We start from the raw sequence: 24045 nt of genomic DNA, 5'->3' as shown, positions 1-24045 counted from the left end.
ACATAGCTGCCATGCAGTCAGCTGGGGTTCATGCCCACCCTGTTGGACTTAGGCAGCAGCTTCCCTGTCTAGGCTCAGCTTCTTCTGCTGTAATCAGCCACAGAAATCATCCTCATCTTCTGGCGGGATGCAGTACCACAGGGATTTTCCAGGCGGCTTGCTCCCCTCCAACTTCCCCAGCCATGGTCCTTTGCTCCAGGGCCAGCAGGACAGAGTGGAACCCAGGGATAATCTGTGGCTTGCAATTTTCAGTTCATTCCTATCCCCTGGACCCAGGATTCCATTCAACAGAACCAGTGCGCACAGAGCACCTACTGTGGGTCAGGCACTGGGACCACAAGTAGAACAAGACCCAGCCCCTCCCAGGGAAGTGCAGACCAGGAGAGACAGGGAGGCAAGGGAGAGCAGGAGGGCTTCCTACAGGCAGGGACCTTAGCCTGCAGGATGGGCAGGCTTTGACTCACCACGGGGCAGGGGAGACATTTCAGATGGAGGGAAGGGAATCAGAGGGCATGGAGATGATCCGCCCTCCATCACGGCTGAAACCCAAGATGCCAATGGGGGTGTGGTGGGAGGCAGGCAGAGCACTTAATTTAGCGGCGACAGGGAGCCATTGAGGAGGGGGTGGATTGAAAGGTGAGGAGGAAGGCAGAGAAGGTGCCATCATTCCCACGTGGGTGAGGGGCAAGGAGGTTCGGAGCAAGGTTCCTAGGGGGTTGCAGGTGCTGCTGAGCTGGCTGTCCTGAGGAAGGCTGTGGCCCGAGGAGGCCGGGGGCTGAGATGGTGGGAAAGCCCTGGGTTGCCAAAGCAGGGCCTGTCTGCCAGGCAGGATCATCAGCAGGAGGCTGGACGTGGTGGCGGGGGGGGGGGGGGGATCCCCAGTCCCTTTCTTGTCTCTCTAAGGAGAAAGGCTCTAGTTGCCAGCTCTGGCTGTGGCTGAAAACAAAACCTCAGCCAGGGGAGCCCAGAACTTGCCAGCTGGGAGAAGGTTTCCTCTTCCGGAGTTGCCCTCATTAAGCCACTTAGCCCACATCACTGTGGACTCCTGGGGTGGTTGTCACCTCTTATGACGACGTAGATGATGGTCAGAGGGCGTGGACCCAGCAAGACAATCCCCCCAGAAGAAAGGAAATAGCTTGTGAGCTAGCGCCATAAAAAAAGAAATGGGTGCAAGACAGAGGTTCAGAACTGGGAATGAGTCATACGGATGCATCATGATGAATGACCAGCTGTTGGCAACATCGATGCAGCCATGCTGATCTCGTTTTGAAAGCAGACTCTTTTCACCCTGATTTTTTACTTTGATTTTAGGACAAGTAGAGAGGAGGAGGGACAGAAAGAGAGAGAGTGCCTGTAAGAGTAAATGCCTTATGGGCAGGGGGAGGTGGCAGTGAGGCGGGAGGGGGCCATAGTCAGGTTTCTGCAGTGCCTGTAAGCCTTGTATTTTTGATCCATTTCCCCCTTTCTGTAGAGCCCCCAGCCCCACCCCACCCAGGGACTGTAGTCTCCCCCATGGCCACAAAGCGTGTACTGGGCTGGCATCCAGTGTGCTTTTTTGGCTGTTTCCTACAGGCAGGTTCTATTATCCCTGTTTTATGAAGGGGACACTGAGGCTCCAAGAAGTGCCTTCCTTTGTCCAAGATCTCTTCCAGAGCCTCTGTCTGCCTGACGCCAAAGGGGTGGTACTGAACCAGTACCGGGACGCTTCTTGCGTCCCCCCAGGCCGGGAGGCGGGCAGCGTGGAGTGCGCTGGGCAGGAGAGACCCGACAGAGGTGAAGGCCGAGAGAGCACCCAGTGGAGGAAGGCAAGAAGGCTTGGCGGGAAACCCAAGAGCCCTCACGTCTCAAACCTCGGCTCCCGCAGGCAGCTGAGACCTCAGTGCGCAGAGGGAGAAAAGTGGGCAGTGGAGAGGGAGAGAGGCTGAGCGGGGGCCAGAGGAGGGAGCCCAGCGCCTTCGAGGTTGCTAGGGCGCGGTACCTTCCCCGGCCCGGATGGGAGAGCGCTCGGCCACCGGCGGTGCTGGCGGGGGGCGCACCCAGAGCCCCTCTCCCCCCGGAACACACCCTGGTCCCATGGGCAGCCTCAAAAGGGGCAGGAGGGTACTCCTGCCAGCTCTGCCCGGGGCTCAGGGAGTCTTCGAAGCTTCTTCAAACAGTGGCAGACTGGGGTCCCTGGCCTGAGAGACCACCCGGAGACTCAGAGACAGAGAGACAAAGAGAGACCAGGTCCCAGAGGGAGAAGGCTAGTGCCGAGGAGGAGAGTGGGCGAGAGCCGCGACAGGGAAAGATCGGCGAGGGCGCGCTCGAGGCAGAGTGTCAGAGCGTGGAAAAGTGAGCGTCCGGCGGAAGGTGGGCGGACGAGGAGGCCGGGAGCAGAGCCAGGAGCGGAGGGAAGACTCGGCGGGGAGCGGAGGCGGCGGACAGACGGACCGTCGGGTCCGAGGGCCAGGAGGGCAGAGAAGAAAGCAGCATCCTCTCCTCCAGCCTCAGTTCCCCGCGCGCCCCGCCCCTGAGCGCACCAGCTAACCCACCTTTGTCCGGACGCACAACCAGGTGAGGCGAGAGGGCGGGGCCAGGGGCGGGCCAAGGCCATACCTTACCTGTCCGGCCGGCGGGACGGGGCAGGGGCCGAGGGGCGCGGGGCTGAGCGCCTGCGGGAGCCGAGCGCAGCCAAGGGCCGAGCCGCGAAGTGGGGACCGCGCGGAGAGGTGCGCGAGCGGCAGGAGGATGTGCCCAGGCTGAGCAGGGCTGGAGGGAAGGAGGAGGCGGCGGGAGGGATTGAGGGGGGCGGGAGCGAGGGGAGGGGACAGGGGAGGGGCAGCGAGGAGCTGGCTCGGCTGCCCCCAGCAGAGGGGCAGCCCGGGGCCAGCCCAGGCCCCGCGCGCTCCCGGCCTGCGCGCCCTCGCCAGCTGCGCTCGGCGTTCTGGGCCGGCTCCCCAGAGGCCTAGCCGCCGCCGCCGCGAGGGCGCGGGGCAGACAAAGGAGGCAGACAAAGGCGGGCGCAGCTAGGCGGCCGTGCGGGTACCGGACGAGGCGGGCCCACTCCTCCCGGTGCGTAAGAGCCGCCTCGGCGCGGCCTGGGGCGCGTGAGACGGGTGGGGTGCGGGCAGCAGTGGCGCATCTGGAGCGGCCCCGCTGGGATCCCGCGACAAAGGGGATCCCTGGCGGACCCCAACAATGGATCAGAGCTGAGCGCTCAGCTGCGGCCGCGTATGACCGGACAGGGGCCGGCCGGTCCCCAAAAGGATTATTCCGCCTAGGCTGTCAAATGGGACCGAAGAAATGCCCGGTGCGAGGGAGGCGGGACCGGGCACGGCGGAGCCTTTGTATCCTCCTAAAGTGCGCGGAGTCGTGGGCGGGGTTCTAGGAGAGGTCGCTCTTTGATGTGGGGGTATAACGGGTTTTCAAAGCACTACCAGGTGAGAATCGGGGGTGCTGACGGCCGCACTAGTGCCCCGCCGCAAACACACTCTGAGAAGGAAGGGAGAAAGACAATCTCCCTAACACATACACATACACACATACACATACACACACACACACACACACACACCACGGTCCGCCTCTCGCCACACCCCATCCAAAGTCGGTCTGATGCTCGCCCGGCCCAGCCGGGACAAAGCCAGCCCGGGGCCGGCTCATCCATCACCGCGCGGGGCGCCGCGTCCTGCCGACCCTGGGAGTCCGGGAATGCTGTGTTATGGGTCCCTCGGCCCTCATAACTCACGGCGGGGTCAGTGGGGCCATGAGCGCTGCGAAGATCAAAGAGCGGTGGGGCGGGACCGGGCGCGCAGGAAGCGGCAGTCTCCACCGGAGCTCAGAGCTCGGCCGGTGTCTTCCTTTTCGACTGTTTTCTTCTTTTTCCAGAGTGTGGCAAGTGATGGCTCAGAAGTTTAAGAGCCATGCTCTGTAGTCAGGCTCGATGCCTGGGCTCCTCTTCCGATGGCATTCCTTATCCCCTTGGGCAAGTCGCCTAACCTCTCTGAGCTCACCATCGTCCCTAACTCTAGGGTTCAAGGATTAAGTGCCATGAACTGTGTAAGGAGATATGTTTCTGAGGTCCCGGCCCCATAGGAAATGCTCTAGAAAAATTAACTGCTATTGTTACTGTAATATCATCAGCCTGATGGGCACCAGGATGGATTGGGTTGTGAGCAGAGCAGAGACATGATCTGACAGGTTTTAAAAAATTCGTCTGATTCCTAAAGTTGAGAATAGACTGCAGTGGGGCGAGGACAAAAGCAGGGAGACTAGTTAGGAACCGTGGCAGAAAAGAGGTGATGGTGGCTTGGGCCTCGGAGAGGGACAGTTGTCCTGATTCTCCTTTTCAAGGGTGAAGCTCTGACCAGGCATTCAGGGAACCAGAAGCAAACTATCGGAGACTCTGGTTCAAGCGCTGCTGCTGTGGCTGTTCACCAGTGGGGCTGTCTCTTGCAGGGCGTGGACTCTGTGCCCCCAGAGTGATGCGGTGGGAAAAGGTGGATGTTAGGAGAGGCCCAGACTCCTAGCCCACCCATGTTATACTGACTTTGGGCCTTAGTTTCCCCATAGTTGAATGGCCAAAGTGGAAACAACCCAAATGTCCATCAACTGATGAATGGATAAACAAATGTGGGATATTCATACAATGGAATATTTGGCCATAAAAAGAAATGAAGTACCAATACTTGCCACAATCTGGGTGAATCTTGAAAACATTATGCTAAGACATAAAAGCCAGACATAAAAGGCCACATACGGTATGATTGCATTTATATGAAATGTTCAGAAGAGCTAAGTCCATAGAGACAGAGAGTAGATTAGTGGTTATGGGGGGCTGGAGGAAGGGGAGATTGGGGAGTGATGCTAATGTGTGTGGGGTTCTTCTTTTTGGAGTGATGAAAATGTTCTGGAATCGGATAGTGGTGACATGCACAACTTTGTGACTATACTAAAAACCACTGAACTGCACACTTTAAAAGGGTGAACTTTGTGGTTTGTGAATTATATCTCAATAAAGCAGTTATTTTTTAAAAAATGGCGGTTGAGCTGGATCCAGAGTTCTTACCCTGTGGTCCAGGATGACTTCAGAGGGAACCTCTGAAACTGTGGAAGACATTTACTATCTCTGTGCATTTCTCTGGGTAGAGGTTCAAAGTTTAAGAAGAGATGATCTGTAAGGTACCCCTGACCAACAAGGGGTCAACGACATTGGGGAGTCAACACATCCCCCGGAGGGAATGGTGTGTGTGGACTCTGCCTGGCTGAAGTGTTGGAAGCCGCCCAGTGTTACTGGCCTAAGGTCAGGGCTCTGGCTTGGGTCTGAGGTCAGCAGTGGACCCCAGGATCTGGGGCAGTTGTGCGGGTCAGGCCTCACACCAGAAGGCCTGATGAGACAGGAGAGGAGCATCTTGGGCCATGCATCCTCATGTCCTCCCTTAGGGCAACTTGGGGACTGCCTGTTGCCTTGGGAATTGGAAACGGGGAGGGGAGCACAGCTAAGGATGTTTTGGATGGGGTTTTGAGAAGTCTGATGTCTGGTCCAGAATGTTTGCTCCAGGGGCTTAGATAGTGTGTATAGGTATTAATAGCATTGTCATAACAGCCGTTAATTGAGCATTTATGTGCCAGGCATTGTGCACTTTATTTTATTTTATTTTTTTAGAATAGCAGAGCAGAAACTTTATTCCTTAATCAAGAAATATGGAGAAGGTGAGCTCGTGCTCTAAAACGCCTTCTCCTGTGCACTTAATATTTTTACAAAGATTATCTTGTTTACTCCTCGCTCAACCCTACAGACTTGGTACTACTATTGTCCTATTTTACAGATGAGAAAACTGAGATTCAGAGAGGGAAGAGCCTCACAGCTGATTACGGGGCAGTGGCAGGGAGAGAAACAGCAGGTTGGGCACATGAGCAGCCTGGTGGGTGGGGGGCACCAAAGCGAGCATTCCACATTCCGTGCTTGGTTTTCAAAAGCAGCTCTTCTCTGCACACCATCACGTGTAGCCCAAGCACTGAGATCTGAGGTCTTTGCTCCTCATGCAGACTGAGTTAGGATTCAAGTCAGGCAAGTGGCAGTGAGCCCCTGTCTGCCATCATTTCAGTCCTCCATTCGTTCTTCACTCGTTTAACACACACTCATTGAGAATCTGGATTTGGCCAGGCACTGGGTGAGGTGCTGGGCTGAAAGAATGAATGAGGCTGGGTCTCTACTCAGGGGGCATCCCAACTGGCTGGGTCCCTGAGCATTGGGGTATCAGTGGGATTGTCACCAGGCTCTATGTGGCTGACTCTCTGTGGCTGCCTCTACCCCCTATGTTTGGTGTCCTGGGAACCTCAGGCAGGGATGGGACGATATGTCCTGTGATCAGCCTGGGGGGTATGGGAGGGACTTTCTTTGGAAGCATCTTAGGGGTCTGGATGCTTCATTGCCTGTTGTTTTACTCAGTTCACTCATTGTGTGCTTGTTCAATGAACCCCAGAAATCCTCCTTTGCCCACACACCTTAGTCTTTGCAAGACTTTCTCGCATCTTGCTTTCTCTTAGTTTCAAATTTAAATGTCCCTTGGGAGTGATTTTCTTTCTGTACCCGTTGCAGACCCTTGGGGACCTGCTCCAGTTGGCAAATAAGCTCTCTCTCCTCCTAAACATCAATCCTTCCCTCCCAGATACCCTCCTACATATTGTCATTATGGTAAAAAATATGCAAATAATTTTGAAAAACGGTCTCCCAGTAAATGGGTATTCAAAAATGTAATAAATTAACCTCATAATGTAATCTGGGTCCCATGACCATCCATCATGGTGACGCGATTAAGACATGAAAAACCAGATGCCGCAGAGCCCGATGGATGGAAATGATGGATGAGTCTTCACAGAGCTCCCCCATGGCCCCGTGCTGATGCGGCCCCCTGCCTCTACCCCATCCCCAGCTTCTTGGCCCCCATGGAACCCGAGGCCATCAGAGATTCAGGGAACATCTGTCCAGCCTGTTCATTTCACAAATGAAGAGATGGAGGCCTTTTGGGGGTCGGGGGTCGGATCAGTTTGAATCCTCATCTGTCTCCCAGCCCGCGTTCCTCTGTTTATGGCTGGCAGTGAATCCAAAGCCCCAAATTCAGGCATTTTTATCCATGGGTTTCTAGTTGACAAGATGGGTACACCAGTGTCAAACAAAGGCTGTTAGGACCTCAGTTTCCCCATTGGAAAAATTTGAGTGTTGGGTTGTACGTCTGCCAAGGTTTCTCTGAAGTTCTTTAGCTCTGTGTGTTAGGAGACATATGAGTGTCTTCTCAGGGCAAGGGGCTGGAGCTGGGGGCCCATGGAAGGAGGGCCTGGCATGAGCCCCCACGTCGCTCACATGGTGCCCTGGAGGCCACCCCACAGGACTAGCTGAGTTCTGAGCTTCTCCACTCCAAGCCCCAATCCTAAGGGACTCTTTACAAGGAATTGCCCCCCTAAGACTGCCACTTCCTGTGACCAATGAAAAAGCTTCGTGAGCAGCCTCCAGAGAGGGGCAAAGAAGGACCCTCGCTTTCCCCAGTGACCAAAGCATCCACAATGATTAAATCTCAAGGAGCCAGGGGACACTGTCTGCAAGCCAGCGAGCTGCTCAGCTGACGCTGTGTGGAAATGGTCCTCTCCTATATGGCGTGACATGGGTAGAGTCCCCAAGTCTTGAGAAGGGTTGCTGTGTCCAAAATGTGCTGCCAGGTGCATGAGTTCCTGAAATAAATCACCCATCCCTTTGGGTTAAGGATAGCAATTGTATGAAATGCAGACTTTCCTTGGGGACAGCCCAAGGAAATCGCTCTGGCAATTCCCACACTTTCTTGGGCATCAGGGCCCCTGGGGAGCTTATTAAAGGGCCCGTATGCTCCTGTGCACCCAGACTGATCCAGTAGGTCAGGGAGGCCTAGGATCCAGGTGTTTAATGGGCTCCCCAGGGTTTCTGATGCAGATTGACAAAGACTGCTTTTGAGAAATGCTCTGCTGGCATTCCTGGCTTAATGGGCCGGGTTACTTATTCTCTCCCCTGCCCCCACCCCATCAGAAGTCTGTAATTGCAGGTTTGGAGGCATCTGGGGTAAAGGGGGAAGGGTGCAGGTCTCCAATACCGAGCTGTAAACGGTAAATATTCCTTGTCAGATCTCTTTACCCACAGATGGGCGTGACTCCTAACAAGCTCTTCTGTCCCTGGAGGTTAGAGACAAGGGCCCCAGGCTTCTGGTCCTGACTTGTTGCCCATAACTGTGTGGCCACTTCTCTGACTTTATTTTTCCCACCTGTAAAATAAATGGCCTGAAAATAAGTTGAAGGCCTTGAAGTCAGAACTGGGTTTGTATTCCAACTGTGTGGTTTTGGCAAATTACGGAACATTTCTGAGCCTGTTTTACTATCTACGAAGTGGGCTGTAAAAGGGGTGCTTAGCTCCTAGGGTTAACGGGGGAACTAAAGAAATCAGTGCTTGACACATAAGTGCTCGATCCATGTTAGTAATTATTTTAATATTAATATTATCTCCCAGAGGACTTTCAGCCCTTCCAGAGTCCATGGGGCAGAAGTGGTCCAGAGCTGTAAAGCTGTAAAGACACCTCTGCGCACCGCTCCCCCAATAGCTGTGTGACTGGGGCAGGTTACTTTAGCCCTCTGAACCTCGTTTGGTTCATTTGCAAGATGGGGACAATCAGAGTAACCGTCTCATGGAATTGTTTCGAGGATTAGTGAGATAATCCATGGACACACTTAGCCCAGTGTCAGGCACACGGTTGGACCTCTATAAAGGTCAGCTATTGTTATGATGCATGGGCCCGGGAGGTTTTATCTTCTTGGGAGATAAAGCCAGGCTGCATTTAGGTTCCGGATGAAGGCGTCCCCGCCGCGCAGCCGGCGTATTCAGTTTCGGTTGGGCAGCTGAGGGTCGGGGGAGGGTGACTCCGGAGCAAGCAGTAGATGTCGCTGTCCATAGTCCCCACCTGTGACCTCCAGCTGGTCCTCATCGGGCAACACGTACCCGCCCCCTTTCAGCGCCTCTTAAAGCAAAAAAAATGTCCTGGGGAGGAAAAGACGTAGCGATCCGATATGGAGACCCAGTTATCTTTTTTCGCCCCCACCCAAAACTGAAAGGAGGCAGCGCGGCGCAGTCTCAGCCCACTCCGGCCCTGGGATCGCCGGCGTCGAGGCGGGGCCCCGCCCCAGGCCCCGCCCCCTGGATGCCGCCCCTCCCCCGATTGGCTGCGCGGGGAGTGGGCGGGGCCGGCGGCGCGCTCTAGGACCCGCCCGAGCGCCGGGGACGTCACGGCGCGGCGCCCCGGCAGCGGGTTGAGCGCGAGGTGCGAGTGGCCGGGTGGGGGATGTCCCGCGCCGGGCCCGGGCCCAGAGCGGGAACGGAGGCCAGAGCCGGTACCGGGAAGGGGAGAGGGGCGGGGTCCCTCCGGGGAGGGATCCAGCCGGGCAGGGGGTGGAGTCTTATTCCAGACTAGTTTCGTTTTCCGGGTGTCCCGCTTTCCGCTCCCAGCCCTGCGCATCCCGCGGGTCCTCTGCGTCCGCGGCCGTGCCCTTTTCGCGGGCACAGCTCAGGCCTTCCCTGCCCCCGAGACAGCGGGGCGAGGCGGCCAGTGGACAGAGGCTGATCGAGGCGCAGCTGATGCCCCCGAGCTAAGACGCCAGCGTGGGGGTGGGGGTCGTTCCCAGCTGCCCTGATTCTGTGTGAAGGGGAGTGTCCTGCCCCGATTCCCCCCGGACGGAGGGGAGGGGCGGTGGAGGCGGGCGGGCCCTGCGGCTGCCTGCGCCTTGGAACTAGCCCCACTTCTGCCCCACCCCCTAGGTGGCGGGAACGATGACCACGCTCACGCGACAGGACCTCAACTTTGGCCAAGGTAGGGAGGCTGGACCTGCGGCCCCGGGTCGGGGGGGCGGCGAGGGAGGGCAGGGCCGGCGGGCTTCCCCGAGCGCACCGCGTTCTGCCCCCTCGCAGTGGTGGCCGACGTGCTCTGCGAGTTCCTGGAGGTGGCCGTGCACCTAATCCTCTATGTGCGTGAGGTCTACCCGGTGGGCATCTTCCAGAAGCGTAAGAAGTACAACGTGCCTGTCCAGGTGAGCCCCCACAGCCGCGCTGGGGCCACTGGGTCACCCCCGAATCACAGAGTGGGTAGAGGGTGGGTTTTGAAACTGTCTTCCACCTTCAGGCCCGGCCCCCTCATTCACCAGTGGCCTGGCCTGGCCTTCCATTCCCGGCGGTTGCTGACAGCCTGACAGCTCCCATCCCTCACCGCAGTGGCCTTTCCTTCCATCCCTTCTGAACTGCAGAGTTCACCTTGCCAGAAGTTAGGGACCAGGCTCATGGATTAGAGTTGCCCCCCGGGGCGTGGTTGTATTTTAAAAGAGCCCCTGAAGCTGGTGAATGGTTGGGGAGGGGATTCCTGTAAACCTCAGGCACCTTCTCTCTTCCTTCATTTACCCACATTGTAATGGGTTGTTTTAGATTAAAAGGCAGACAAAGCAGTAAACATACGCTACTCTATCCCATCTCTAGAAGTGCCTGCCCCTTAGAAGGCACTCAGTAAACAGTAGAATAAATGAGCTTAAAGGATATACAGAGAAAAAGAATCAGTACTTACTGGGCACCCACCGTGTACTAGGTACTTATCTCACTTTATCCTCACTTTTTCTTTATGAGATCTTCACAGATGACTAATTGAAGCTCAGAGAAGTTAAGTGATTTGCCTGAGGCCACCCAGCTCCTTAGTTCTAGACTCCTAACTTCTGAAAATTGATTAAATTTCTGGATCCTTTCTCTGGAAAAATGCCCAGATGCCCAAATACACACAAATCGATTGTACAATTCAGGGACTTCTCTGACTCTGGAGGAGCCCATGGACTCCACATTAGGAACCCCTAAAGCTCTATTAAATACTGAGCTTGAATTCTTTTTTTTTTTGAGGAAGATTGGCTCTGAGCTAACATCTGTGCCCATCTTCCTCTATTTTGTATATGGGACGCCACCACAGCATGGCTTGATGAGTGGTGCGTCAGTCCACGCCCAGGATCTGAACCTGCGAACCCTGGGCTGCCAAGCGGAGTGCGCACACTTAACCACTGTGCCACTGGGTCGGCCCCTCTGAGATTGAATTCTTAATCTTCTGACTTCTCCTTCTCTGTAGAGAATCCAGAGTTCTGAGCCCCATGAGGGAAAGTCAGTCTCTTGGGTAGGCAGCCCTAGGGAACAGCTGGGCCTCTTTGCAAAGGCAGATGGGGCCTTGGGCTCTGGGAGGGGGTGTCAGGCGGTGTCCTTGTCGGTGCGCGGGCCTCACCAGCCATCGTGGGTTGTCTGCAGATGTCCTGCCACCCGGAGCTGAACCAGTACATCCAGGACACGCTGCACTGCGTCAAGCCACTCCTGGAGAAGGTGAGGGCAGCAGGCCCCCTGTGCACCTCACCCCATCTGCTCTTCCAACTCCGGGATGGGGTGATGTTGAGACCATTCGAGATCCCCATAACTCTAACACCCAGAAGCCTGTTCCCTGGACAGCCACCCCCCCACCCCCACCCCCCAGGGACAGGCCCCAGGGCATGTGGGCCTTGTGTTCAGGGTGTGCTGGGCCCCGGAGCCCTGGTTAGTGGGATTGGCTCTCTGAGTGGGGCCTGTCCTGGAGGGTTCTGGGTTCTTCTCAGATCTGTTTCTCTCTTCCCCCGGTGTCCTGCTCCTATCTTGTCCTGCTCCCTGAGACCCCCACAGGGCCCATGTGCCCTCTCCTCTCAGCCTGTACTACTCATGTATGAGGGTGCCAACTTGAACTTCTCAAACCTGCTTCCTGGGCTCTCAGGGAGCTCGGCCTAGAAGCTGAGCAGGGCTGAGTGCACCCTTTCCCGCCCTTCCTTGGCAGGGAGTGGGTGGCGGCAGGGTGGGACACCCGGTTCTGGAGTAGGGGCTTTTGGTCCTGCAGAATGATGTGGAGAAAGTGGTGGTGGTAATTTTGGACAAGGAGCACCGCCCAGTGGAGAAATTCGTCTTTGAAATCACCCAGCCTCCGCTGCTGTCCATCAGGTGAGCCACCTCTCCTCCGTCCACCTGCTAGCGGGTGTGAGGTCCCTAGCATACCTCCCATCCCTCCCCTTTCAGGCAGCCCCTGAGTACCTTGGTAAAGGTCTGAGAGGAGAAATGGCAAGGCGTGCAACCTCACAAGGCCTCCTAGTGGCTGAGTAACAGCTGACTGTGGACAGCACACAGGTTACACGGAGACCCTCCTGTTTCTCGCCTGGAGAATCAGCATTGGTGAATGGCTAGTCCCAACCTCATTTTATAGATGGAGAAACAAGGTCTAGAGGGATGACATGAGCTACCTAGAGTCATCCAGATGGTGGCAGAGCCAGGACACAGACCCAGTTTCCGGACTTCCCAGTCAAGCAGCCAGTCCTTAGTCAACTAGAAGTTGACATTGGGCAGGTGTGTTGGCTCGTCAGCTGCCAGCCTCCTGTGGTGAAGCCGGCACTAGAATCTGTCCCTACCTGCTGTGTGGCCTCAGGCAAGCCCTTTCCCTTCCTGGCTTGGAGTCCTGGGGTATGAAGAGGCTTGGGCTCTCGTTCTCAGACCAGGCTGCACATTAGAACCACCTACGGGGGCTCCCTATGTCCCCTCCCCCTTTATGACAGTCTGGGATGGAGCTTGGCATTGGCTTTAAACTCTACAGATGATTTTAACTGTGTAGACGAGACAGGTAGCGAGGCCCCTAGAAGCCAACACTCTCAGAAGCACTGGAGGGGCTCCGACCCCCAGGTCTGTTTCCAGGGTTGCTTGCCTGCTGGTGGCGGGGTGGGGGGGGACCAGTGTGATGGGAGACCCCCTCCTCTCTCCTTCCCAGCTCAGACTCCCTGTTGTCTCATGTGGAGCAGCTGCTCCGAGCCTTCATCCTGAAGATCAGTGTGTGTGATGCTGTCCTGGACCACAACCCCCCAGGTGTGCTCACTCCCACCCCCTCTTCCCTGGGCGTTCCCATAGCTACCTTGGGTTAGTTGGTGTTCTCAGGTTCCTATTTGGCGGCCCCAGGCCTCCTCTCTTCCTTCTTGCCTTTTAGAACCCCTCTGAAAGTCCACTTCCTCCAGGAGGCTTCCCTGATTGACTCTACCTGGCCTCAGTCTCCCTGTTGACTGTGGCTTGGTTTACACTCGGCTCCGTGGGGCTGCTGAGCCAGCGAGGGAGGTGGGAAGAGGCTGTGCCCAGTGGCAGGCGTGGTGCGGCCCAGCCTTGACCAAACTCTTGCCTCTTCAGGCTGTACCTTCACAGTCTTAGTGCACACAAGAGAAGCTGCCACTCGCAACATGGAGAAGATCCAGGTCATCAAGGTGAGATGAGACCGGTCTGGGAGGGTGGCCAGGGACACAGCTGGGAGGCTCTGAAAACCCAATGCCACAGCACTGAGTGAGCAGGGCTTGCCCAGGGCCAGTGCACTCACTACACCGCTTATGGCAGTGCCTGGCCCCCAGCAGGTTCTCGTGTGTTCACTGTGGCCGCATGCTCATCATTGCCCAACCTGGGCACTCAGCACTGAGAGGAGCGGGGAGCCACATGCTGGGGCCACTGGCTCAGTGGGGGTTCTCAAGAGAAGGGGTCCTTGCCCACCGGTTTCAGAATCGGTGCTTGGAGCTTGTTAAATCACTTGGGTTCCCAGCCCAGCTCAGACCTACGGACTCGGCCTCACTGGTAGAGAAATCTGGGAATCTTCACTTCCCTAGTGATTCTGATGCTTCCTGAAATCTGAGGACGCCAGCTCTGAAGGAGGAAGGGGGAGCTAAGTGAGCACAGGCCAGGGTCCAACCCCTTACCTTGGTCCCCTCCTTAGGACTTCCCCTGGATCCTGGCAGATGAGCAGGACGTCCACATGCATGACCCCCGGCTGATACCCCTAAAAACCATGACATCAGACATTTTAAAGGTGAGCGGCATGGGGCCCAGGTTAAGCTTTATTTAGGGTTTGAGGCCTTGCCCGAGGGCTTGTGTATCAAGGCTTGGGGCAGAGGACCAGGGGATGCCTGCTGTAAGCCCCCTCCCGTTTCTCCCCGTTCCCTTAGCCCCTGGGTGTGGCCTCAGAGCCCCACCCTTGGTGGAGATGTGCCTGCCAGGGGCTCGAGGGCCCTCCAGAGTAGGTGCCCAAGCTGTCCGTCTGACGGTGGCTGTTTGTTCCTATCCATCAGATGCAGCTCTACGTGGAGGAGCGAGCTCATAAAGGCAGCTGAGTGGCGCCTGCTGTCCACGGATGCCGCGACTGAAGGACTCGGGGGCCCCAGCCTGGGGCGGCGCTGCAGGGCCACTGATGCCAAGCGCTCTTATTGCCTCTGTGTGTGGACCGCCCTCCTCCAGCCTGGGGCTGCTCAGGTCTGGTTGCCTTCACTGAGGGCTTCTGCAGAGGAGGGCAGGGAAGGGCGCTGGGACCACGATGTCTCAGCCTCCTGGATTCGGCCGGCCAACACTGTCTGTCTCCAATACTGTGCTGTGAGCTGTTTCAATAAAAGGGCCCCAAGGGCTGAGCTGGGCTGTCAGTAACCAGAGTGGGAGGGCTGCTTCTCTGCCAAAGTGCCAAGGACCCCTATACCCCCCACCCCTAGACCCACCCCAGCCTGGTTTTACTGTAAACGTTTGTTATGACAAAATGTCAGAGCTATGTGACAGTACGTTACCAGACGCTGGTGGGTCTGCCCAAGGTTGGAACTAGGGCAAGAGCTCCCAGGGCAGGGGCCCTCGCTGCCCACTACATGCTCAGCTCTTGCCTGGAAGGAACCTTCGGCATTCGGCTGGCCCAGACAGAGGACGGATGAATGGCTGTCAGATGATGGACTGTCAGAAGGGCCTGTGGAGATCAAGTGGGGAGGGCAAGTGGGCAGTTTCCTCCTGCCCCTGCGTGGTCTCCGGCTGAGCTCTGGAGGGGGCCTGGTTCCGAGTCATCTTATGGCTAACGATGATGCTGCTGTTGGTGACGCGGGGCCCGTACCAGCCTGCCCAGTACTGGGTGTCCTGGCCTCCGTGCTGGAAAAGGATGTGGCGGACGCCTGGAGGGTAATCCGAGAAGGTGTGGGAGACCTGGGGAGTGGGGAGAGGAAGTGACCACTGGGAATGGGGAGGGGACGAGATGGGGTGACCCCTCACCTGGAGAGGGGGAGGGAGGAGCCAGGTCCTGTAGGGGAGAGCCGCCCAGGCTGGAAGGCAGGAGCTCCAGGCGGAGAGCTGGGGGCATTCTGGGCCCTGAGGCTGCCCTGTGCTTCCTGCCACCCTGGCCCTGGGAGAAGTGAGTGGCGAGGGCAAGCAGGGAAGCCTCACCTCTGTCCACCTGGCATCGTTCCACTGCTCAATGGTCACAGGCGGGGGCTCAAAGGAGGCCAAGATGATGTAGTCGGCCGAGGCCAGCTGTACTCGGATGTGGTAGGTACAGCCACAGTCTGCTCTGGCAGCGAACCTGGAGGAGGGTGGGGCTCAGGACTGTGCCCCCACAGACTGAGGGGGGCCCTGGAGGCAGGCAGGCAGCAGGCCCACAAATTGGAGGTCAGTTTCATTTCCCTGCTCTGCCCAGGAGGCCCAACTGGCTTCAATGGTCCCTGTGCCCCATGGTGCCCCAGGGGTAGGCAGTCTATTCGTGCTGGGCCTCAGTTACCCCATTGAGAAAAGGGACAACCCTTTGGGTGTATCAGTGAAGAGTCACCTTAAAGAGCAAAAGGCTCTGTACAGAGATAAAGGCCCGGGCTGTCCGAGCTATGTCACCTGTACATTATAATACACAGGGCTGTGGATTCAATGGGAAATTCAAGAGGTGGCCTGTGTGATGGGGGCTGACACAGAGCTCACCCTTTGCTCAGCCCTGTTGTCCCCCTGCTGCAGCTCTGCACACCCATCAAGCCCCACCCCTCCACCCTCGGAGTGGTGGCCTGGCTGGAACTGCGGTCCTGCTTCGGCCTGGGGCCAGGCCGGAGCCTTGCACTGCTCTGTGCACAGAGTAGGAGCTTGGAAGAGTTGTGGGACAAATCTTGAAAAGGGCCAGGGGAGGCAGCTAGGCGAGAAGACATGTGAGTGTCTGCAGGGTCCAGGGAGGCCGGGTCCTGGTGTCTGCCACTCCAGTGCCTGTTTGTGACGACTCATCTGTAGGCCTCAGGCTCCCCATGGGCAAACTGGGGCTAAGGTCTCCTGCTGACACAGGCGGGGGGTGGGGGCAGGAGGCGCTGTTGGATGAGCAAGTGCTGGCTCTGTCAGCAGTGGGGTGGGGCAGGGTCAGCCTAGCTCTTGGGGCAGCCCTTGCCCCAGGACACTGCTGGGCACAGAGTGGACACTCCCCACAGGTGTTCTTAGGAAGAGAAGAGGGGAGGATGCAGAGTGTGGCACTCAGGCCCTGGGCCCCACTCACCAGTCCTTAACCACAATGTCGGGCCGGAACGTGTCCAGCAGCTCCTCCCAGTAGCCCTCGGCTTTGAGGTCCACAAGCTGGGACTTGAGGCACATGCTGGGGAGCAGAGGACAGGCTTGCTTTCCCGGGCGTGCACCGCCAGGGAAGTGGTTCAGGGGACAATGTCCCTTGACTGTTGCAGGACAGCCACTGGCTGATGCTGACTCTGGCTCTTACCCTGGTGCAGGCCCATGAGAAACATGCAGGGAATTTGACCTTGGGTGGCATCTGACCCAGGCCACAGGCCCAGTTTCCCAGGGCCCCAAGGAGGGCACCTCTGAGAACTCGCATTCCTGGATTAGGGACAGCCTGTAGACACCTCTGACTTACCCTAATCACCCAGTGGGTTCTGGGTCTCCTTAAATTGATCTCCATCCCCCACTGCCACTGAGTTCACTCCCGCTCCAGGAAGCAGCAGACTCTGAACGGGTTTTGGAACCACCTCCCCCGAGCTTCACAGGGAGGCCCTCACTGAGGCCTGGAATCCCGCACAAGGTGTCCTGAACCTCTTCCCTCAGCACAGCCTGCTCCGTTCTGCTGGTCTTACCCATAGGATGTGACAAAGTACTTCTTGACTGTGGAGTCAGGAAAATCTGTCCCGTGTGCTCCAGGGAGGCTCTCCACCTTCCACTTGTCCCCCTCATTGGAGTCGATGTGCCATGATGTCATATCCTCTAGGAAAAACAAGCTGCGGTGAGATCCCCTGTGTAAGTGTACAGTGGGTCCTCCCTACCTGGGCCCGGGAGGGAGCGTGCAAACACGTTCCCACCTGTTCCCACTGTCTCAGTGCTGATCTGGGACCCTCTCCCTCCCACTTTCTCCCTGACTGGCTTGACTCCTAACATGAAGCTAGAAAAAAGAGTATTATCAGAAATTCTAAACCAACCTTTCCTCACTTTCATGTAGCCGAGGGGCTCTGGGAAATACCCGAGTTTCACTTCTCAAAACATTAAATTAGGATGTAACTGACAATGCCCCTGACTTCGACGGCCGGGAGGTTAACTACGTAACAGATCTGAGGGGGCCTCAGGACCGGTTTACGGGTTTGTTGGTGGGCCGTGGGAACCTACTGTACCGACTCAGATCCCTCTGCCCAGGGCGGGCAGGGTTACTGGGAGGATGGGATCCTCTGGGTTGGTAACGCTGTATTCATGGAAGGAACCCCACCAGCTTGGCTCAGCAGGTTCGGAGGCACAAGGCTGTCCTTCCCAGTCTCCCCCTTCAGACTGAGCTGCGAGGACCTCAGACAACAATAGTGCTTCTGTACCAAGGCTTTCCAGAACAATCACTGTGGGAGCTTTTCCAAATTACTCCCTTGCTCCCTCTACTAGGAGCCCACATCTATTCCCCAGGTGCCCTGGGGGCCCCCCATTAAAGAATCAGGGCAGTAATACAGAAATTCAAAAGCTGGGCTGGTGCTGAGCACAGGCCCAAGGGGAGGTTCGAGCACGGCTGAGGCTGAGCTGCGGGGCCAGGGCCCAGGGCAAGGCAAGGCTGTAGGTTGGCTCCGTGAGGCTGTATGAGCCGGGCTGGCGGCCCAGCTGGGCAGCTTCTGAGTGGAATCTGGGGCAGGCGGAGAGATTGAGTGTCTGGGGCGCTGTCTGTGGGGCCTCCGAGAGGGGCCTGAGGGCCTTCAGCAGTCAGGACCAGGCCCCAGAAGCTGGGCAGTTCTGGATCGTTGGGCAAGTCACTCATCTGGGGGCCTGACGCTCTCCATTTATAAAATGGAGCCAACTCTTCTTATCTGGCCAACTCCTGGGATCCTCAAGAGAAAACAGACAGGAAAGGGATTTGAAGTGCACGAACTACATCTCTTAATCACTCTGCGCCTCAAAAAGAAGCACAGTGCCTGGTACGTGTAGGCACCGAACAAAGAAAAAACCGCTCAACATAAGCCAAACAGGGGCCTCCAATTATATGATCACAGTCACCTCTCAAAATCCTCATTTTCTTCATCTGTAAAATGGGGGATAATTACATGTGTAAAGACCTCAGACTGGTGTCTGGCCAGAGGAAGCCCTCCATGAACGTGAGGCAGCTTGGACTGAACTCAAGGGGAAAGGTGGGTCTGCCGTGTGTTCATTCAACAAACCTTTCCCGAGCACCTGCTGTGTGGACACTGGGTGTAGGGTGGCAAACAAGATCCATTAGGCCCCTGGAACTTGAAGTTTATAGCAGAGAAAAAAGTAAAGAGGCAAGGTAATTATAGGTTATAAAAAGTGCTACAAAGGAACTAAATGGGGGTGATATGATAGAGGTAGGGAGCACTGTTTTTTAGATGGGGGACCAGGGCAGGCCTCTGAACTGAGATCCGAAGAATGAGGAAGAACCAAGAGAGTGGTGGGTGTTAGGGGTGTGAGAGAACATTCCAGGTAGTGTGGGGACAGCAAGTGCAAAGGCCCTGAGGTTCAGGAAAGAGGGAACCAGCCCAGTGGCAGACTCCAGCCCACCTTCAGCACATGGGTTGCGCAGGAGGTTCCTGCGGAGACTGCAGAGAAAGAAGAAGATCTTCCAGTCGGCCACGGGCTGGTCCCAGTCCTCAGTGATGAAGCCCTTCAGCAGGCTCTTGCGCTTCCAGAGCGTCACGACGTCGATGAGGTCACGCCAGAGGCTGCAGACGGGGCGGCAGTTCAGCAGCAGCTGGCGGGCGGGCACGTGTGTGAATACCTCCAGCAGGATGTTCTCGGGTAGCTCGTTGATGCTGACCTGGGCCATGGCTGGGGTGGGGTGCACACACAGGCCTGAGGGGGGCAACAGTGGTTATAAGCCCTGACCAAGGAGATGGACCCTTGAGATACCCAGGGACTTGGGCCAGCGACTCCCCTAATCCTGTTCCTTCTTTGGTGAAACAAGAGGGGTTAGACAGGAGCACATGAGCATCCTTCCAGGATAGGGCAGGCCCTTGAAATATGGAGTGGTCGCATGTTATGCACATTTGAAAAAGTGCAATAAAAATATTAATAAAGTCTTTAGCAGACCTACACAATGAAAATTATAAGACATTACTGAGTGAAATCAATGATGACATAAAGAAATGGAAAAATATTCCATGCATTTGGATTGGAAGAATAAACATAGTTAAAATGTCCATACTACCTAAAGCAATCTACAGATTCAATGCAATCCCAATCAGAATCCCAAGGACATTCTTCACGGAAATAGAACAAAGAATACTAAAATTCATACGGGGCAACAAAAGACCCCAAATAGCTAAAGCAATCCTGAGGGAAAAAAACCAAAGCTGAAGGCATTACAATGCCTGACTTCAAAACATACTACAAAGTGATAGTAATTAAAACAGCATGGTACTGGTACAAAAACAGATACACAGACCAATGGAACAGAATTGAAAGCCCAGAAATAAAACCTCACATCTATGGGCAGCTAATCTTTGACAAAGGAGCTAAGAACATACAATGGAGAAAGGCAAGTCTCTTCAATAAATGGTGCTGGGAAAACTGGACAGCCACAAGCAAAAGAATGAAAGTAGACCATCTTCTTTCGCCATACACAAAAATTAACTCAAAATGGATCAAGGACCTGAAGGTGAGACCTGAAACTATAAAACTCCTGGAGGAAATATAGGTCGTACACTATTCATCATTGGTCATAAAGGGATCTTTTCGAATTCCATGTCTACTCAGACAAGGGAAACAAAAGAAAAAATAAACAAGTGGGATTTCATCAAAGAGCTTCTACAAGGCAAATGAAACCAGGATCAAAATGAACAGGCAGGGCCGGCCCCATGGCTTGGTGGTTAAGTGCTTGCGCTCTGCTGCTGGCGGCCCGGGTTCGGATCCCGGGCGCACACCGACGCACCACTTCTCCGGTCATGCTGAGGCCGCATCCCACATACAGCAACTAGAAGAATGTGCAGCTATGACATACAACTAACTACTGTGGCTTTGGGGGGAAAAAATAAAATAAATAAAATCTTTAAAAAAAAAAAATGAACAGGCAGCCCACCAGCTCAGAAAAAATATTTGCAAACCATATATCCGACAAGGAATTAATCTCCATAATATGTAAAGAACTCACGCAACTGAATAACAAGAAAACAAACCGATCAAAAAACGGGCAGAGGAAATGAACAGACACTTCTCCAAAGAAGATATACAGATGGCCAATAAGCACATGAAAAGATGTTCAGCATCACTAACCATCAGGGAAATGCAAATCAAAACCACACTAAGATATCTTACACCTGTTAGAATGGCTACAATCACCAAGACAAAAAGCAACAAATGCTGGAGAGGCTGTGGAGAAATGGGAACCCTAATCCACTGCTGGTGGGAATGCAAACTGGTGCAGCCTCTATGGAAAACAGTATGGAGATTCCTCAAAAAATTAAAAATAGAAATACCATATGATCCAGCTATCCCACTACTGGGTATCTACCCAATGAACCTGAAATCAACGATCCAAAGAGGCTTATGCACCCCTATGTTCATTGCAGCACTATTCACTATAGTCTAGACATGGAAGCAACCCAAGTGTCCCTCCATGGATGACTGGATACGGAAGAGGTGGTATATATAGAGAAGGGGACACTACTCAGCCATAAAAAAAGACAAAATCGTCCCATCTGCAACAACATGGATGGACCTGGAGGGTATTATGTTAAGTGAAATAAGCCAGAAAGAGAAAGGCAAACACTCATGATCTCACTCATATGTGGAAGATAAACCAACATACAGACAGATAGAACTGTTTGGTGGTTACCAGGGACAAGGTGGGTGGGTGGGGGAGTGGGCTCAAGGGGTGAAGGGATGCATTTATATGGTGACTGACAATAATGTACAACAAAAATTTCACAATAAAATATTAATAAAGTCTTTAGAGACTAATTTTTTTTTTTTTTTTTTTTTGTGAGGAGGCTTGGCCCTGAACTAACATCTGCCAATCCTCCTCTTTTTGCTGAGGAAGACTAGCCCTGGGCTAACATCCATGCCCATCTTCCTCCACTTTATATGGGATGCCTCCACAACATGGCTTGACACGCCTCCCACGGTGCGCGCCAGGGATCGGAACAGGCGAACCCCGGGCCCTGCAGCGGGGCGCACGCACTTAACCACCTGCGCCACCTGGTCGGCCCCTAGGGACTAATTTTTTAAAGAGGCCCCTCCCCCAATTAAAAAAATAATTGCTTAATTTTAAGTTGGTGGGCCTGGTGAACTGTAAGATTTTGCCAAGACCACGCTGTTGTCTGCGAGCTGTGCTAGGGTTTGCAGTGATGTTATTTTAAGGCTGTGAATTCACTCTTAAAATATAAAATTTTTATTATATCCCTAGACCATGTCACAACTTCTTTAAGTGGGGGGGCTAGTGCTGAGAAACCAACTTCCTCCCCAATGGCTCACTTTGGCCTGGAAGTGAAATGTGATAAAACACCCCAATGAGGAGCTCCACCCCCAGTTCCAGAGTGGGCGTCAGGCCAGAGCCCACTGCGAAATGCCCAGAAGCCAAAAAAGTAGGTTAAGGGTGCCACAACAAGACTATCTGGGTTTGCAGCCCGGCCTGCAGTGACTAGCTGGGAAGCTGTAAAAAGGAAGCGACAACTGTCCCAGCCTCAGAAGCCTGATGACAAGCATTTAGCACAGGGCTGGTGGGGAAGTGCTCAATGCACCATCACCCACACTTCTATCGTCAGAGCAAAAACACTCTCCTGTAGTTGTAGTTACCTGCCCTGGGGGAACGCCCCCTCCCTCTGCAGCTGAATTGCACAAGGGCTTTGGAAAATTTACAGTGCCACCACCCTGAATCTTGCCTGGGGGGTCCTGGTTATCCAGATCTCTAAGGGGATCCCCCAGGTGGATAGGGGTGGGCTGGCCACTGTCACTCAGATGGGCTTTAGCTGCTCACAGGTGGGGGAGGGAGGGAATATTCTCCTCCCATATGGAGAGAGACTGGGGGGACTTCTCATTTTCCATAGAGACTTGGCCAAAGAAGCAGTTCATGGTCTTGTCAAAGCTCCTATCCCAGAGAAAATGAGGGTTGGTACACACTCTGGCTTCTGCCCAGGGAGGAGGGTTTTAGCATGGCAGAGAAAAAACATAAATAAGGAACGTGGTGCAAAATGCTATAACGGAAAAAAAACTCTGCGTGGTCAGATCTTCTGATTTTTCAGGAGGAACTCTAAACATTTTTTAAAAACATGAAACCTGTCGATTTTTAAATTTTGGCAACTTCTAAAAGCACCGTCTAGGCCGATTAAAGGTCCCCGCGCTCCTAGTCAGAGGCGTCTTAGGTACGAATCCCAAGTACGACTTCGGACGCTCACCTGGGCGTCCAAAGTCTGGTCCTTGGCTCCGGTCGCATGCTATGACCCCCCCCACCCCCACCCCCGGCTTAGTTCCTGTCATTCGTGGGCCAGGGCTCAGTCTGACTGCGCAGGGTGGGGCCATCCCGGGGCATTCTGCGGTGGAAACGGCCCCTCCAGCCCTAAGGAGCCACCTCGCACCGGCTGGGCTTCCCACGCGCCCGGCCCGGAGACACGCGCTGGCCTTTTCTCCGTGGACCCCCCAACACCAACTCGAGGCACTGTTACTGTGCCCATTTCTGGAAAGCAGAAGCCGAGGCGTGGGGGTGCCGGGGGGGGGGGAGGTCCCAGATCGCCCCCAGGCCCGGGCGCCGCCGCGAGGGGTGGCCGGGGTGGCCGCGGACTCCCAGCTGGGTCAGAGTCAGGGCCGGGCGGTGCGGGACGAGCGCGGTGCGCAACAGACCGGGGCGATCGGGCCCGCCCCGGCCCCGCCCCGCCGCCCCGGCCCCGCCTCCAGCCGGTCCGGAAACCCCCGGCGCCCCCGGCCGCCGGATCTCGCGCGCCCGCGACAGCGTCCGCGGGCTCGGCTGACGCCGCGGCGCCCGACACTCAGGCCCCTCCCGCGCCTGTCGCCCCTGCCCGGCCCCGGCGGGGCCTCGACCTGGACCCGGGGGCGGCCTGGAGCCCGCCGCCCCGGCTGCGCCGTCCGCGCTCGCCTCGCCCCGCCCCGCCCCGCGTCACGCGCCGCGCCCGGCCCGGCGCCGGGAGCCCCCCGCCCAGCCGCGGAAAGGGGGTCCGCGGGCCTCGGGGCCGGGCCGCGCTGCGGGAACCCCGCACCTCGTTCCTGAGCCTGTCTCCCCTCCAGGCGGCGGGCGGCTCAGCAGCCGGGACCCAGCTCTTGCGCCGCCGCCGCCTCCCTGCGGGGACGCCGAGTCTCCTCCTAACAGAGCCCCCGCCCCTGCGCGGCCGCTTCCACGACGCGTCGGGAGGTGGGGCCAGCGCCCCGCCGGGGACCCACGGGCGCTTCCGTGGAGGCCGAGCGCTGCAACTGTGGGTCTGAACCTGGCTCCGCCCTTCCCTAGGGTTTTACTCAAAGGTAAAATGGTCTGCGTTTTTGTCAGGATTAACTTCATTAATTTCTTTCTTCATTCAACAAATATTTAAGCACCTACTTCAGGCAAGCACGAAGGGTTGTGCAGGCCGTGCACTGCACAAGGGTGCCTGGCCCAGGCCATGTTGTTAGCTCCAGGGCTTCGTCTTCTCCAAGGAAGGGTGTTTTTGCTAACTTGCCAGACACCTAGGAAGGGTGTTTTTGCTAACTTGCCAGACACCTAGTGAGTGGTAGTCGCTGCCCTGGGTGAGGCCCTAATCTACCTCACT

At 55.8% G+C, this 24045-nt stretch overlaps 2 protein-coding genes across 6 annotated transcripts; one reads left to right on the top strand and one right to left on the bottom strand.

Moving 5' to 3' along the window:
• The first annotated feature begins 3032 nt into the window (after positions 1 to 3032).
• Positions 3033 to 14463, top strand: MAD2L2 (mitotic arrest deficient 2 like 2). 3 transcript variants are annotated; one of them, XM_058552896.1, is made up of 9 exons: positions 3033 to 3051; positions 9809 to 9860; positions 9959 to 10077; positions 11318 to 11389; positions 11928 to 12028; positions 12843 to 12937; positions 13250 to 13323; positions 13821 to 13913; positions 14173 to 14463. In XM_058552896.1, exons 2-9 carry the CDS (start codon positions 9821 to 9823, stop codon positions 14212 to 14214), a joined length of 636 nt encoding a protein of 211 aa, XP_058408879.1. In that variant the 5' UTR covers positions 3033 to 3051; positions 9809 to 9820; the 3' UTR covers positions 14215 to 14463. The 3 variants fall into 3 exon arrangements, with proteins under 3 accessions (XP_058408879.1, XP_058408880.1, XP_058408878.1); XM_058552897.1 differs by lacking the exon at positions 3033 to 3051 and adding an exon at positions 9296 to 9384; XM_058552895.1 differs by lacking the exon at positions 3033 to 3051 and adding an exon at positions 9418 to 9658.
• On the bottom strand, positions 13915 to 23611 carry FBXO6 (F-box protein 6). Of its 3 annotated transcripts, XM_058552892.1 has the most exons (8): positions 22687 to 23049; positions 18857 to 19147; positions 16954 to 17080; positions 16368 to 16463; positions 15293 to 15428; positions 14967 to 15055; positions 14656 to 14825; positions 13915 to 14475 (listed from the first exon to the last, which is right to left on the bottom strand). In XM_058552892.1, exons 1-7 carry the CDS (start codon positions 22808 to 22810, stop codon positions 14816 to 14818), a joined length of 873 nt encoding a protein of 290 aa, XP_058408875.1. In that variant the 5' UTR covers positions 22811 to 23049; the 3' UTR covers positions 13915 to 14475; positions 14656 to 14815. The 3 variants fall into 3 exon arrangements, with proteins under 3 accessions (XP_058408875.1, XP_058408876.1, XP_058408874.1); XM_058552893.1 differs by lacking the exon at positions 22687 to 23049 and adding an exon at positions 23503 to 23611 and having other exon boundaries at positions 14656 to 15055; XM_058552891.1 differs by having other exon boundaries at positions 14656 to 15055; positions 22687 to 23044.
• Between the last annotated feature and the right edge of the window lie 434 nt (positions 23612 to 24045).

The sequence above is a fragment of the Diceros bicornis genome, chromosome 13 (genome assembly GCF_020826845.1).
Source record: "Diceros bicornis minor isolate mBicDic1 chromosome 13, mDicBic1.mat.cur, whole genome shotgun sequence".
Lineage (NCBI taxonomy): Eukaryota > Metazoa > Chordata > Mammalia > Perissodactyla > Rhinocerotidae > Diceros > Diceros bicornis.
This window is presented reverse-complemented; position numbering and strand designations above follow the sequence as displayed.

Bases quoted from the DNA above. Each gene is read 5' to 3' on its own strand.
- MAD2L2 (XM_058552896.1), top strand. From the start codon at position 9,821: ATGACCACGCTCACGCGACAGGACCTCAACTTTGGCCAAG. The intron at 10,078-11,317 runs GTGAGCCCCCAC...GGTTGTCTGCAG, and splicing joins AGTACAACGTGCCTGTCCAG to ATGTCCTGCCACCCGGAGCT. The intron at 11,390-11,927 runs GTGAGGGCAGCA...TTGGTCCTGCAG, and splicing joins TCAAGCCACTCCTGGAGAAG to AATGATGTGGAGAAAGTGGT.
- FBXO6 (XM_058552891.1), bottom strand. From the start codon at position 22,810: ATGGCCCCACCCTGCGCAGTCAGACTGAGCCCTGGCCCACGAATGACA. The intron at 17,081-18,856 runs GTGGGCTGGAGT...TGTTTTTCCTAG, and splicing joins GCGCAACCCATGTGCTGAAG to AGGATATGACATCATGGCAC. The intron at 15,429-16,367 runs GTGAGTGGGGCC...ACCCTCCTCCAG, and splicing joins GACATTGTGGTTAAGGACTG to GTTCGCTGCCAGAGCAGACT.